The sequence below is a fragment of the Cimex lectularius genome, unplaced genomic scaffold (assembly GCF_000648675.2).
Source record: "Cimex lectularius strain Harlan isolate CLEC.00 unplaced genomic scaffold, Clec_2.1 scaffold136, whole genome shotgun sequence".
In the NCBI taxonomy this organism is placed as follows: Eukaryota; Metazoa; Arthropoda; class Insecta; order Hemiptera; family Cimicidae; genus Cimex; species Cimex lectularius.
Window position 1 is genome coordinate 288,992 of NW_019394223.1, and position 16,114 is coordinate 305,105.

General features: G+C 34.6%; 1 protein-coding gene across 1 annotated transcript; it reads left to right on the plus strand.

Moving 5' to 3' along the window:
* Positions 1 to 4,526: 4,526 nt before the first annotated feature.
* On the plus strand, positions 4,527 to 15,506 carry LOC106663862 (pre-mRNA-splicing regulator female-lethal(2)D). Its single transcript, XM_014389057.2, has 6 exons — positions 4,527 to 4,806; positions 9,480 to 9,757; positions 13,762 to 13,886; positions 14,129 to 14,298; positions 14,370 to 14,524; positions 14,671 to 15,506. Exons 2-6 carry the CDS (start codon positions 9,508 to 9,510, stop codon positions 15,114 to 15,116), a joined length of 1,146 nt encoding a protein of 381 aa, XP_014244543.1. The 5' UTR covers positions 4,527 to 4,806; positions 9,480 to 9,507; the 3' UTR covers positions 15,117 to 15,506.
* The last annotated feature ends 608 nt before the right edge of the window (positions 15,507 to 16,114 follow it).

Genomic DNA, 16,114 nt, shown 5'->3' on the forward strand with positions numbered 1-16,114 from the left:
CCAGAGGCGACGGTGGGAATCGAACCCACGACCGTGACCTCTCTCGAGTCTCTCATGCTAACCACTCGGCTACCGCGGTCCCCTGCCTGAGAGGTTGAATTTCAAAAAGTGTGAAATTGCGTGTAATTATATTGGTCTATTAAATTTTATAATGTGTGACTAGAAAAAATAAAAAAATAACGTGAAAAACTTTTTAAAAACAAAATCAAAAAGTATCGAACTGCGAGTGATATGTTAATGTTTGGTGAATAGAATGACAACCTCTGGCTTCCTGAAACCCGCTAATCATGTTAACTGAAGAAATCGTGTTAATTAAAATGAGATTTAGTAAAACATTTTTACAACACGCATGTGACGATTGTAATGACAATTTCGATTGTTTTTCAACAAAATAAATTCTTGCATTCTATAAATGGGTGTGTGAATAGGTGAAATAAATAACTAAGAAAGAGAGAGAGAGAGAGAGAGAGAGAGAGAGAGATTGTGATTATTTGTTTGATGAAAGAGTGAGTGAATGAATAAACGATTTATTCGATGATCAAGCAAGATTTGGTCTCAAGGACCTCTTCATCTAAAATAAATATCGTGAAAAAGAGAAAGAGAGAGAGAGAGAGAGAGGGAGAGTGAGTGAGAGAGAGAAAGCGAGAGTAGTGGAAAAGCAAAGATTTTCTTATTTAGAAATTTCTTATCTAACATTTCTTAAAATTTTACATTTCTTCGAATAATGGAAAATATCAATTTGAAAGATATTTTCACAGAATTTTGGCCAAGTCTGTTACTTTTGTTTCGACTATTGTTATTTTTAATCGTTTGTTTTTTGTTCATATCCTCCTAATGTTTTAGAAATATTTTAAACTGAAAAATGCTCGTAGACACGTCATGATTTTTTTGATTCTGCGATATCGCAATTTTTCTACAAAAAAATTTCCCATTGATGGTCGATGATTTGACTAGTGTTAATAAAGTAGAAAGAAAAGGATGATGCAAGTATCGTAACAGTGAAACAACAATTTAAGGAAACCCTAGAAGTTGAAATCCAATAACATGTTTTTAAACTAGATCTTTCTTACATGACCATATCCGTCGTTCTCAAACTAGCACGCTCATTTCATGTTTATTCTATATTCACCGACATATTTCAAAATCGCCTCATCTCTATTAAATTCATTATTAAGGGCCATAATTTTTTTAAGTTCTACATAACAAATACAAATAAAAGATAAAATCCATGATATTAAAACCAATTTCTAAATCATAAACTTTTTAATCCTGCTGTCCGATTGTTTAGAAAAACGGAAAACCTCCTTGAAGTATTTATATAAATAAAAATATATTTAATTAAAAACCCTGAACGACAGCCAATTGACCCAAATATTATTCCTAATGGCTAACGAAAGTCCTTGTTACAATAAATAGTTTAATTAATAAAAATTTCAAAGTGCTTTTACCTCTTTTAATGGCATATGTATATTTTTTTTTCTTCAGATCAAAAACCTTGAAGTTTTGAAATTACCGTCCGTAAAACAAAACGTAAAATGCCATTGACATTAACAAGCGTCAGAGATTTAAATTGGATGAGGAAAGAATCAATGTTTTCCCAATTTCTGCGAATTTATCCTATGATATCGTTTAACAAAATCTATTTGATAAAAGACTATTAGAAATAGCAAAACGCGTAGCAAGAATTTTTTCTGGACCTTGCCAAACCAATTTGGAACTTGGAACACCCTTTGTGGCAAAACATACCACATAGCTTATTCTCCAAAATTTGCTTTTTTTTTCATTTTTTAGAACATTTCCTAATTCGTTGCCGCAAAGCGACCCTAACGAATAAGGGCATTCTTCTGTAAGAATGATACGTCATTGATATTTTTAGAAATAATTTATAATTATGACGATAACAATAAAGAGCCTCCTCTCGGGCATGAGGTAAAACTGCGTCCATATACCCCTCCCGTACCTGGCGGCCTTCCTTAACCCCCATCCCCTTTACTAACCCTTTAACATTACCTTTTACTCCCTGTAACTACTCATTCCCGTACTAACCAATCCTTTTTCCTATCCCCGGCGTCCCAGGGTCTAGGGAGGAGGAGGTGTGCCGTTCCACCTAAGTGGCAGCCCCACGGAACGGCTAGGGTGATAGGGGTAGCTTCCCTGTCACCCGAAATACAAGCCTGCTCCTAAACCATTACAAGAGGACGTAGTTCCGGAAGTCCCGAATGCCGGTGAGTCTGTGGATGGGGGTCTCCCCAAGAACCCGTTGGAGCAGCGGAGCGAGTGGCGCTGTCCAACGCATGGAAACCACAAGTGCAAGAACTGAAATTTCGAAAGTCATCACGATGCTTCCTTTTGATCCGGCAGCCCCTCGAAAGAGGAAAAGGATCTTAAAGAAATCTGGAAATGAGACATTGGAAATGGATGTTCAAAATGAAAGAGAGAAAAGATTCCCGAGATTTTGGAGTATAGAGAAAAAAGAGGGAGATTTCAAAGGAGATTCGCCAATAAAATTGTGCAGAATAATCAGAATTCTGAGAGAGAATATTAAATATATTAAAATAACTGCTGCAGGGACACTGTTAATAGATGTAGACGAAAGGCTACAAGCAACTATGCTTAAACAGACTGTCTGTCTTGGCGAAAAAATACACGTTACATCTCGCCCACACAATAAACTAAACACTTCTCAGGGCGTAATATCTGCCCGAGATTTGCGAGTATGCCCTGAAGAAGAAATCAAAGAAGAACTCGCGGATCAAGGGGTAGCGGATGTAAAAAGAATAAAAAGAAAAACAGAACAAGGGATCGTTGAAACGAACTCATTGATTCTGACATTCGACACCCCGACTCCCCCAAAAGAAATAAAGGCGATCTACCAGAGGTTTTCAGTACGTCCGTATGTCCCGGCAGCAATGCGGTGCTTTAAGTAAGTGCCTTCGCTTCGGGCATACGGCAGTACGATGTAAATCGGAAATATCGTTTTGTTCTTGTGGACTTCCTGTTCATGAAGGGCAGCCATGCAGAGACCAACCAATCTGTGTGAATTGTAAAGGTAATCACCATGCAAGGTCTAATGCCTGCCAAGTGCTGCAAGAAGAACGAGAAATACAAAGAATGAAAACCGAACAAGGAATCTCTCATGCACTCCTCCCAAGCTTTTGTAACACTTTTTCTAACTTTCCTTGTCTTTTTATTTTTACTCATATCCTTCCTCCACACTCTCTCTCCTTCTCCCAAACTTTTTTCTAACTCTTCCTGTTTTTTATTTTTAACTCAAGTCTCTCTCTCTCTCTCTCTCTCTCTCTCTCTCTCTGTGTCTCTCTCTGTGTGTCTCTCTCTCTGTCTCTCTCTCTCTCTCTCACTCTCTCTCTCACTCTCTCTNTCTCTCTCTCTCTCTCTCTCTCTCTCTCTCTCTCTCTCTCTCTCTCTCTTTCTCTCTCTCACTCACTCTATCTATCTATCTTTCTCTCTGAGTAAAGGAGAAACGTGGAGGAAGGACGGACATGATTTAAAAATAACAAGGAAAGTTAGAAAAAAGTTTGGGAGAAGGAGAGTGAGAGTGTGGAGGAAGGATATGAGTAAAAATAAAAAGACAAGGAAAGTTAGAAAAAGTTTTACAAAAGCTTGGGAGAAGAAAGAGAGAGTGAGAAAGGGGGAAGTAGGACCATGAGTAAAAATAAAAAGGTAGGGAAAGAAAGAAAAGGTTTGAAAGCGAGAGAGAGAAAATGTGAGAGTTTGGAGGAAGGACTTGAGTACAAACAAAAAGACAAGAATAGAAAGAAACGATGAGAGAGAGAGAGAGAGAGAGAGAGAGAGAGAGAGAGAGGGAGAGCGCCACAAAAAAGCAAAAATTAAGTCACAGAAAGGCAGAGTAAAAGAGAGCCAGGCGCACACATAATATGTATTATTTGTAGAAGTATTAATTAATTAAATAATACTACTACCTAAATATAGAATAACTGCAATTAATAATATGGGAACAGGTACCAAAAAAGAAATAATAATAATAATCAGCCATAGTGTGTGGCTATGTTTGAAACAAACACACAAATATTTTGTGCTTTAACTTTTCTTTCTACCTTTATTTTTGTACTGTATGCTTTTGTAAAATGCGTAACCCTTGCTAACAAATCGTAAAATTTGATTTGTTTATTTAAATCATATATCTACCCGAACTACTTACATATCACTTAGTATCTGGTTCTTTGTAAGATTTCATCCTGTAGTCGGCGGCGCGATGAGTCTGTTATTAGTTCCTTGCCGATCGTCTCAGATTACCCATCCTCGAGCGGTGGTAGGTAGACCAAGATGATCGGTAAGGATCAAATTACAAATGTATTTTAGTTTAAACAAATGCCAAATTTAATCCGGTTGACTAGCCGAGGCGAAAGTGGATACCCGTTATTACTAAGCGGCGACTCTGCCGGCAGATGACGTCGAAACCGGGCCCCCGCTTCCCGGGCCCTCCCTCGAATTGTCCACATTCGTCCAAAGTGTTTCCACAATTCCGATCCCGGGCTGGTCAAAGCGTCCTCATTCTCCACACCCGTCATCCGGTCAGACAGAAAATCCGCCGAGCCGCTCCTCTTGAGAACCCGGTCGCTGGATCCGACCCGCCGCCTACTGCCATTGGCAACACTGTGTCAACTATTTTAGTGTTGGTATCTTTTTAGTTAAGCTTAGTCTTGATGGCCGTCTCGACAAATAAATAATTATTTCTGTAGTTTCTTGTGTGTTTTGCTCCGCGCGGACGTTTTGCCGAGGGGATAACTACGAGAGGGGCTTTCATACTCGATGGAAATTGAAAAAGTAGGTAACCTCCTTATTTTCAAGAGTTTGAACTTATTGCACGACTAGCTCTACTCCGTTTTTTAAATGGAAAAAGAAAGGTTTTTAATTGACAGTTTAATTTGTATAACCTTTTATTGTCTTGAATTGATTACTGTTAACAGGGAGAATAGGAAATACTACGAAGAGCGTCTCCAAGATGGTTTTTTTTAAACTAGCCTTCTTTTTTTTCCTTTTTGCACAATCGCCTAAGCTCGGCGGCCGATCATTTTTCCCAGGGCTTCTTCGGACGTTTCTCGTCGGCCGACGTGAGGCCTAACCGCGTGAGACGTTTCGTCCGATTCCTCCAAACCTCACGGCGCGGCGGCCCTCACGCGTCGAAAATATGCTACATGTTCTTGGTTAGCCCGCGTGATGTCTATAAACCTGGCCGTAATATTTTTCCCCACTCGGAAACGAGTCGCACCCGGATTGTTAAAAAAACAAAAAAAGGCTGCTTAAATTTGGAAAATTTCCCCCTTCGCTGAAATCCATATGTAAGGCCATGTTGAAAAAGGGCCTAAATTTGTTGACCCTTGTTTACTTTCGCCGGAAAGAGTTCGGGAAGGTTTATTTACGGAATTCCTTTAAATCCAACTATCCCGACATATTTTCAGTTAAAAACTGTTGAAATATAAAGTTCAGTAAAAGTTCAATAATTACATCAATCACAATTAACCCGCAGTTTTCTTTTCAAACTGATCGACCTTATGCTAACATATTTATTACCATACTTTACAGGTAACAACCAATGTTATTTGATAATTTAAAGTTAATTAGTTGCATGTTCCATATTTTGTCAGTTGATCAACATTCTTACGCTTATTGTAAATAAATATTATTTTCTTTGTAGCGTGGCGAACTATTCGTTGAAACACTTTATTAAAGCGTTTGTATGAAGTTCTTGAAACTGTTAAGTACGTAGAGTTCTTACAGAAGCAGTGGCTAGACGGTTCAAATGTATCAGTACAAAACTTGAGTGTGACAAGTCAATCAACAATTCGACATTTTTACAATAGCCTTGAAACTTCAACAAAAAACTTGTAGTTTTACAAAATTTAAATGTTGTTAAGAGTCAAGTTCTTTAACAGGCAATGGCCATTTTGATTCTATTAGCTTACATTGAAAAGAAATGTGTAGAGATTAGTGACCGTTAATCGATAGTTATTCAGATATCGTGAGATGCTGAGTGAACGTTGGCACGATAAAGAAAATGTTTTTCTGAAACCTACATCACACCCGACCGCATCTCACGATATCTGAATAACTATTGAAAAGAAAGTTCAAATGCATCAGTACAAAACTTGAATGTGATAATCAGTCAACAATTTGACATTTTTACAATAGCCTTTCATGAAACTAACAGAACAACCTTGCAGTTTTACATAATTTAAATGTTATTAATTGTCGAGTTCTTTAACAGGCTTTGATTCTACCAGCTACATTGAAAAGAAAGTTCAAATGCATCTGATAAATGCATCAGTACAAATTTTAAATGTGAAAATCAATCAACAATTTGACATTTTTACAACAGCCTTTCATGAAACTTGTAACAGAAAAACATGCAGTTTTGCAGAATCTAAATGTTGTTATGTGTAGAGTTCTTTAACAGGCAATGGCCATTTTGATTATGTTAGCTTACATTGAAAAGAAAGTTCAAATGTATCAGTACAAAACTTAAATGTGAAAATCAATCAACAATTTGACATTCTTACAATAGCCTTTCACAAAACTTTAACAGGCAATAGCAATTTTCATTTTATTCACTACATTGAAATAAATATTCACATGCATCTGATCGGTACCGATTAATCTTCTCACAAGTTATACCATGTCAGCAACGTTTTTTTAGCCTTTGGTGAAACCTTATAGTAAAACTCTTAGTTATGCTATTTATTCAACCTGCTTATTTGTTAGTTATTTATTTTCCTTCTTTGACATAAGTTTATTGCACCACCTCTTACTTCACTACTACCATAAAAGATGGGACATAGTAGCCAAAGTTAGTTTTTTATTTATAATATTGTAGTTTGATTGTTTTCGATCATTTTGGTCTAATCATCTCTGTTTTGGTGTGGCAGATGTGTTTTGGCACCTATCTTCAGTTGGAGTGTTGATATTGAAATGATGAGGCTGGAACATTTCCATCAGATCAAAAAACAATGAGAATAACCAGACCAAAATGATTAGTAACAACTGATGCCAGTGCGGTTTTTACTTTATTGTGATATAACGTCCTTATAGCAAATAGTCAAAAAGGTTCTACTCACATACTGGTTTTGCACTGATCCCAGTTTCCAAGAATTAACTGCATGTCCGATCAGATTATGCAAGTAATCTGCAAGTACTACGTTGCCTTGCAAGTTGTAAATATTGTTGACAGATTGTAGACATTTGTTATAAAATCTACTTGGGAAAACAACTATTGATATCCAATCTGATTCCATCATAAATATTTGACCAGTTAAAAACTTATTGTACCGGTTAAAATAAAGAATCAATGGTAAAGAACGGTTAATAACATTTTGTCATTGTTAAATCTGTCAGGGGACAAAAAGTTATTAAATATTAATTATTAGATGAGGACTCAGATCATAAGAAAATTTAAATTGTGTAAACACCTGTCTGCTAATATATATTATTATATTATTGGACTTTCACCCCGATGTGCTGGTCAGTACCTCAGGGGAGTTCACTTAACCTGTTATGCGGCTGGGTATCCCCCTTGGGCCAGTTGCTCAGGAGATCATCGCTTCCCAACCAACAAGGATAGGCTCTGGGGGCTTTTAACATTTCAGTCCCCAACACATGTAAAATATAATCTAGCCTAATACTAACATCTGCAATACAATCGCACAAATAAATACATTTGTACTCATTCTGGTTAATCAGTGGAGTACTGGATATTCCTCCATCGACCAGCACACAATTGTAGTAAATAATCTAAATTAGATGGGGCACTTTTACAAATATTCTGCCATCAACACTTAATGCACACTCTGCTGGAGGAGCGATGGTGGCGCTATATTTCACCATCAGACGATTATAGTGTGTTTAATTGTCACTGGTCCTTCCAGATACACTGAATATATGACATACCGCCTTAGTGAGGTAGACTGAGATGATCAATAACAATCAAATTACAGTTGCACCACTTACAAATACAAGGATGAAATCTCACTATTTAACTTTTAACGTGCTAATTTTGGAAGAATCTTAGATGCTGAATTGTATTTGAAGGAATATACGCATTAAATAATGATTCCCTTGATCAATCTGCAAACTACAAAGAAAAACCTTCCTTGTGCATTATCGTTGTAAAGAAATCTGATTCTAGTATTGGTCTGAGCAATTCTGAGTCTTAAACTTGAAATTTATATATGACAATTGTTGTGCATAAATCTGTGGTGATTAGTGACCGTTAGTCGATGATTATTCAGAAACCGTGAGATGCGGTCTGGTGTGACGTAGGTTTCAGAAAAACATTTTCTTTATTGTGCCAACGTTTCGATCTTTATTGAGATCATCTTCAGGGCCTGGGATTTACAAACATTGTTTAAATTTAACAAATACATGTAGGATGTGGAAAAAATGGAATTTATACAATGCAAAAAAATATTTTTTATATTCAAAGTATTTCTACTCACTCAAAGTTTAGTGCGTAATTGTGCCATTCTTGTGTGTCGTGTTGAGAGTGCCAGTGAGATATTGCAGTTTTATGTTTATATATGTTAGATTTTGAAAGGGCGGGGAAGGAAATCGGTATAGAAAGACATTTTTGTGTAAGGAGTTGTCTTTGAGGTGAAAAGATTTGTTAAAAAGGTTGTATATAAAGTAAAGATGTGACACCCCCAAACAGGTATTTCGACAATAAGTTCTTTATATAACTGGAATAACTTTACTTAACTTTATTTATCGCAGAATTAATCAATAGCCGAGTAATTAGCGTGTTACACTCTCAGTTCGTAGATGAAGCTGGTTCCCACCATTGCCCCAGTAATTTTCTTTCACTTCCCTTCCTCCATGTAAATCAATTAGCACAAGTACCATTCTCTGGTAAATATTTTAAAAAAGTATGTAAATAAAAAGTTTGGTTAAGAGAGGAACAATATGCCTAATTGATTTATATCTTAGATAAGCTGGAACTTTTTTCCAAATAAATAAATAAGCCAAATTAGTCTTCATTGTTACTACAAAACAATTTTGACAAGAATATTAACTTTTCCCTCCTTAAATCTGTCCTTGCTGGGTTGGTTTACAGACGCATTTCAGCATTTTACCATCTTCAATGTGTCTCAAGCACACCAACTGGCTTACCAAAAAGGAATAAATCTCACAATTATTACCTTAATGCTTGTATATTTTAGAATATTAGATTTTTTTTTTGGGGGGGGGGGGTAGTGAAAATCTAAAGTATCTTATGATTCTTGAATCTAACACAGCACACATTCTAGCATACTTCCAATGAAGTTGAAAATTCTACAACATGTCGGATCTGATAGGCAGATCAGGCGCCTGAGTCAGATGATGATTTCTGTACTAAAATCTTTGAGGCTATACTAAGAATTTATTAATTTTTATTTTCGAACATAATTAGAATATAAAATCCCTTGTATGTTTTCTTCTTATACTAACTAGTTTATTTAACATTCTAGGTGTACTAAATTGAGAGAGGTGGATGAAATGAATCCGGAGGCCGACGTTGAAAAAGTGGCTGAGGATGGCGGTGAAGGCCTGGATGCAAAATTGGATACAGAATCTCCCTCGAAGCCATCTGAAAATCCCCCTGTACCCAATGGTGGCGATGCTGCAACTCGAGTGCAGTTGAGTGAGAAACAGCTGGACGGGATAACGCTCGATGAACTTAAAAGCAATTGGAGGAAACAAGACAGTTACGTCAGTGTTTTAGAATCAAGGACCTCCGCCTACGAAGGTAGATCAACTTGTGCACTTCGTTAAATTTACATTGTGACCAAAAAAAATTTTACTACTTAAGCCAGGTTATACATACAATTTTTTTAGAAAATCTTTTGATTGAGTGGGTACTCTTCTTTCTAACACTTCTTTTACCTGTTAACATTCTGTTAGTCTTATTTTTTCCATGGTTAAAGTGTTTTTACATCGGAAAAAGCATTTGTGTATTCACACTGATTTTTTTTTTTTTTAAACTCGAGTGGACAACCAAAACAGTCAAGCGAGAAAATCATAAGTGATTATTGAATTGTAAAGTATTCTTTGTTTAAATGTGTTATTTTTGTTTTGTATTCAGTTAAATATAGTGAGAGTAACTATGTAGTTCACTGTAATTTCACTTTTTTTTTCTACTTTCTAACATCAAAGGTGCAAAACATGCAGAAAAGAAAAATAGTGGAATTTCAACGGTGCGTTATCATGTTGCCACCAGGGTTTTTTATGTTGTATATAAACTCATTTGTGTTAATGAGACTGTTCATTAACATTTATGTCAAACGATTTCCATATTTTAAAATTTTGTCTGCGATATTTAAAACTGGGGTAGGATGAAGTGTAGTAAAAAACAAGTGTGTTCAAGTTAAAAGTGGTGTGCTGTCATATTGAGTCAGCATTTTTTCCATCCATCAGCAATGTTAATAATTGGGTGCAGTGCAAAAAATAAAAGTGAAAATTAGCCTTGAAGTGGACTTTTTCCTGGATAGAGTACTCCGCTAGGTAATTTGACTCGTTAAATTTACAGCTTACGTGTGAGGTAATCAACGTTAAGGAAACACTACGAGCATATTGTCCATATAAACAATTTTATTGTCACTTAATAAAAATAATATCATTTTGGAAAATGCATAGTGTCTGGTCATAATCAGTTTGGAAATTGACCTAACCTTTTCTCCACTTTCCTTAGTTTAAAAATTATTTTAAAAAATTGTATTCCACATCAGATATGTATTTATTTATTTTTTTCCAAGTTAACTACTGTCTTTTTAAAATATTGATAAAATATTTGTTCATAAAGCTTTATGAGAATATACAGAAAGGGGGAGGATCGAAAAGGTGGGGTTGAGATGGGAAGTTAGTGTCCGAGTGGATCGAAGTCACGATAGCTCAAGTGGTAAAACAGTGGCGTATTTAGCCAAAGATCGTGGGTTTGAATCCCGCTCGTTTTTTTTATCTCAATCAATACTTTACGTAAAGATTAATTAATTGAAAAAATATACAGAAATTTAATCCAGCTATATGATTGAATGTGGCTTATCTAAGAACATAAGGATGTTGCTTTTATGTACTGAATCTTTAAAATAATAAGTTAAGTATAAAGTTTAATTAATTTGTGTTTTAAGCATAAATTATGAAATGTTATAATATTAGCTATGATAACAATAGGTATTTTGATATTTAATGCTTTCTTTATTTAAAATTTATATTTTATTAATTTATAAACATCGGCATACATACATTTATATAAACATCTTAAAGGAGCTCCAATGGTCAAAGCATCACTGGAAATGTCTTGGGTTTGAATCTCAGCAGCCCTGAATTTGAACCCAAAGCACTTCCAAAAGAAAAAGATCTTTTCTTGTGCTAAAAGACCAGAACCTCGGGGGTCGGTATAAACTGTTCTTATGTTTCCGAACAAGCTGTTATCTACTATCCTATCTGATGCATTTCGGTATTTCACCATCTTCACTGGTTATTGTATGATTATTTTATCTGAGAATAATTAAACAATAATTATTAGATGAGGATATGAATCGAGCATACTTATGGAACCTCAGGCATCATCAGCTTAAGGCCCCCTCCCGACAATGGAAGGGATCTTACCTAATTCAGGACACGATCACTCACTCTGTAGTCAATTTATTTTCTAAAATTGACGAAATGTTTATTGCGTACTTAATCTCGAGCATCAACACTGAAGGCCCCCCCTCCTGAAAATGAAAGGACTCTGTCACTCTTCCGATCAAGACATTGAAAAGGATGGCCTTGTGGAAAATAGACAAAAAAAATTATTGTCAAACAATTTTTTTCTGTGAAGATACATTCTTTTGGGTGTCCTCTCCTTTTTTAATGAATTGGTTTTGGGGAGAATTTGAGGTAGACATCTTTTAACAGATTTGAACATGGGACTTGTACTTTACAGTGATGAGTGTTGTGCCAACACCCTAAACCGCTGCATCTGCATTCTGCTTGTTCTTGCAGTATGTTTTAGTCATTATGTCTTCACAACCATCATATCAAATCAAAATGATGATATTTAAATTTTGTGTTGTGCACTTTTTAATGCACAATCTGTTATGCAATTCCTTGCAATTTAAAATTCATTGTTTTTGGGGGACCACAGCAGCCAAGTGATCAGCCCATTAGACTCTCAGCTTGTAGACAACGGGGTCGTGGTTTCATTTCCCACCGTCACCGCTGGCCTTTTTTTCACACTCCCCTTACTCCAAACAAATAGTATGATTAATTACTTCGCTTTGCTTAATAAGCTAGGACCATTAAAATAATAATAATAATAATTTTTAAAAAATAAGGCAAGATTGGTCAATCAATGGTTGATACCAGAATATTCAAGTTGAAAAAAAATTGTTAAATATATTAGGGACATAATTTAACAAATGCGACAATAAGAAATTTTGCTTTTAACAATAATATTACTAAAAGCAATCTTCTGTATATCTTCTTTGCTGAAATTTAACTTTCATTTTATACCTTACCTTTATATGCATACATTCTCTTTATAAATATTAACAAACAAGTGTGTTTTGCACCTATTAGTTTATTATTTTAAATTTGACAGGAAATATGAAGTGTGTATTTGATGTTTGGTTCTCCGAACATTCTGTTTTTGCAGTATAAAAATAATTTGAAATTGTGTGTCAAGTTTATCGTTTTCTTTTGTTTGAAAAACAAACTTCCAATTTTTGCTTTACAAGTGTTCATTTTATTTCAAATTCATAATTAAAACGTACAATTAAATTTTGAATGTACAGAAAACAAAGCAGTTTTAGTCTCATTGCAAATTTATTTAAGATTTATTAACCATTTTAGAAATTGTAGCAGGTAGTTTTATTTTATTATTTAAAAAATTAAAATAAAGTGGTTAAGTATGTAAAATTTGGATTATTTATGTACATAATTGTTGATATATAATTTTTATTTATAATCATTTCACTTACTAATGAAGAAGTTTGTTTCAAACATAACAAAACTGATTATTATTAATTTATGATTAAAATTTACCTTTAATTCACTAGTGATATTCGAATCTCTAATTTTATTTTATTTTCCACATGTTAGACAAAATAATTTTTCCAGTTCTTGAAAGAAAAAATTGAGGTTTTTAATTGTATGTAAAAAGGCTTCAATTTTTTTCCCCTTTTAATAAAATATGTGAATAGTGTATAAAATGTATGTTTTAAAGTTTTCTGTAAAATATAGCACAACGTAAAAATAGTGTACATTATGAGGAAAAAGAAAGTGGAAGTGTTAATGTGTTAGTGTTTTCTTTTGTGTAATATTCTTTTATAAGCGAAAAATGATAATTGAAAATCAAAGTTAAAATAACACATAAGATAATGTTTTGTTGTCTTCTCGTCGGATGTGAGTGTTAGGATGGGGAATACCCACGAGTGTAATGAGTGTTGTGAGAATCGGATCGACCCGACAAGAGTTAGTTGTAACGGAAAAAGAAGTAACATTCCTTCACACAACTGAAAATTCTTTGAGATGTTCTGGAAACCGGAATGTAAGTTTCACTAGAAAGAATTTTATTAAACCTTCGGTTTTTGTCAGTACCTTCTAAGTGTTGTTTTCACCCTTTCCCCTGTTCATCCCAACGAAGATGATTAGGCCATGGGTTTTCCATATTTGTTCAAAGGAATTTCATCCAGTACTAAGTTGTTAAATTTGTCATATAAACAGGAAATGGTGTTTTTGAGTTCTTCAAAGTGTTGTGAATTGTTTTAGGAGAATGTGCCGTTCTAAGAGAAAACGAAGAAAAGCTTAAAAGCCAACTAGCGGAATTAGCTTTAAGGGAAAGAGTTTTAATGCGACGGCTAGCTGCCAAGGAACAGGATATGCAAGAATATGCTGTGAGTATTTGTCCACAAAACCAAATTTCAAGCCATTTTAAACATTAAAAATGTGAATTTTTTAAAGAACAGAAAGTTGAAAAACAGCTTGTAATTGTGCAAGCTGGTTATTTTTTTAAATATATTTGTTTTAATATTTCAAATAAATACATAAAAATTTGAATTAAACCAAAATGAGTTTGTTTTTTCTCACTTTATTCTTTTTGTTCTTGCTTCTTCTATTTTTGTACTACACCTTACAGGGGCAGCTGTCGGAAATGAAAGTACCCGGTGGAGGGGCCTTAAAAAGTGCACTTCTCGATCCAGCAGTCAATTTCCTTTTACAACGCCTTAGACAAGAACTGTCCGAGACCAGGACAAAACTTGACGACACACAAAATGAATTAGCAGCATGGAAATTTACACCCGATAGGTAAATTAAACAGGATTTTCACCTCCCAATTTTGATCGTATTATTTACTTTTTTCGACTTTCTTTTTGCAGCAATACGGGAAAACGTCTGATGGCAAAATGCAGGCTGCTTTACCAAGAAAATGAGGAATTGGGAGCAACAATATCAAAAGGGCGCTTAGCCAAATTAGAAGGAGACCTCGCTTTGCAAAAAAGCTTCAGTGAAGAGGTTAAAAAATCTCAATCTGGTGAGAACCTCTTTTTATGTGCAGTTTTAAACAAATAAGTATGATTTTAATGTTGAGAAGAGTTCATTTGAATATATGCTCAGTAACTAAAATTACTTATACTAGTTTATTATTATTTATAAGGACTTGTATTATTTTCATTCTAGATCTGGATGAGCTGCTGCAAGATTTAGATGAGGATGTCGAAGGGATGCAGAGCACCATATATTATCTCCAGCAAGAATTACGCAAAGCCAAAGAGACGATAACAAATTTAGAACAAGAAAACTGCACATTGCGTAGTGTGGATACACAGCCCAAGTCCCCGATAACATCGGTAAACGGTCTCAACGCACCCCATTCTAAGTGGGGTGCATCGTCTGACTCGATAGACTCGCCCATGAATGACCATACGAGCAGTTCGTCACCAAGGACTAAAGGTACAGATGGCGATAGTGTTGTGAACAACAATGTTGAAGGACAACGAAAACGGACGTCAAGTGAGAATAGTGATGAGAACTCGGTAATAAAGAAATCTAGACCGGATAATCAACTTTCTGTCCATTATAGTGATGAGGAGGTTATCACAAACGGTGGAAACGAGGGACAATAACCAAAGTTGGTATCGCCATCCGGTATTTACTTTTATTGTGATTTTTGTATTTTAGTTAATTTTAAAAGAGAAAACACGTACAGTATAGTAATTCGTGGATGGAAGCATGAATTGTGTAATGTAAATAACAGATCATTATAAACAGGTATATTAAAAATACATATACTTTGTACAAGCTAATCCTAATTGAAGTTATCTGTACATAAAATTATTAACAATTAAGTTTATTATTTTACACAATTCAACATAGTCATACCTCATGAACATGACATGGAAAATCACTGGCCTAAAGCCAAACTTAGTTTTTAAACAACATATAAATTAAAATATTAAAAAAAAGAGAGATAGATTATTGCATCGTTAATATGTTACAAATTACGAAGCCATAAATTGCGATATGTGAAGATGAGGCAATAAATTAAGTTACATCAGATGAGATCGGCAACATGCACATATATATATTGTTATAAACTCTAAAATATTTGTATATAAAAAATATATATATAAATTGTGAGTTAAAATTGTGCATACAATGTTATTTAATTTGTTCCAAATAAAAGAAAAAAATTATTTACCAACTATATTCAATGTATTATTTTTCCTTTTTAATGTTTTAAAATAAATAAATAAAGAATATAAAAAATGACACCTATAGTTCATTTGCTGAGGATAACATTGTTGAACACATTCAAATAGCATACTCTAATTAATATTCTTGTAATCATTAATAGAGTAGATAAATGGGGTCATCAATCTTAATTAATACACTGATTAATTTAGATTTATCCAGTGGAATTCCAAGTTAAAAATCCCATTGCGTGAACAATAAGCCCTAAACATTTGTAACCTTACTCATGCAAAGAAATATTTGTACCAGTAGACATATACATCCCTGACCAATACCCCATAGCGTGTGAGCCAGAATATTTTGCAGGTGACATGCTCCATGTTTGATACACAACGTTGCCATACGCATTATTGCGTCAACACCTGACAGA

Excerpts from the sequence above, each read along its gene's own strand:
- LOC106663862 (XM_014389057.2), top strand. The coding sequence starts at position 9,508 with ATGAATCCGGAGGCCGACGTTGAAAAAGTGGCTGAGGATGGCGGTGAA. Across the intron at positions 9,758-13,761 it reads AAGGACCTCCGCCTACGAAG|GAGAATGTGCCGTTCTAAGA; the intron begins GTAGATCAACTT and ends GAATTGTTTTAG. Across the intron at positions 13,887-14,128 it reads AGGATATGCAAGAATATGCT|GGGCAGCTGTCGGAAATGAA; the intron begins GTGAGTATTTGT and ends TACACCTTACAG.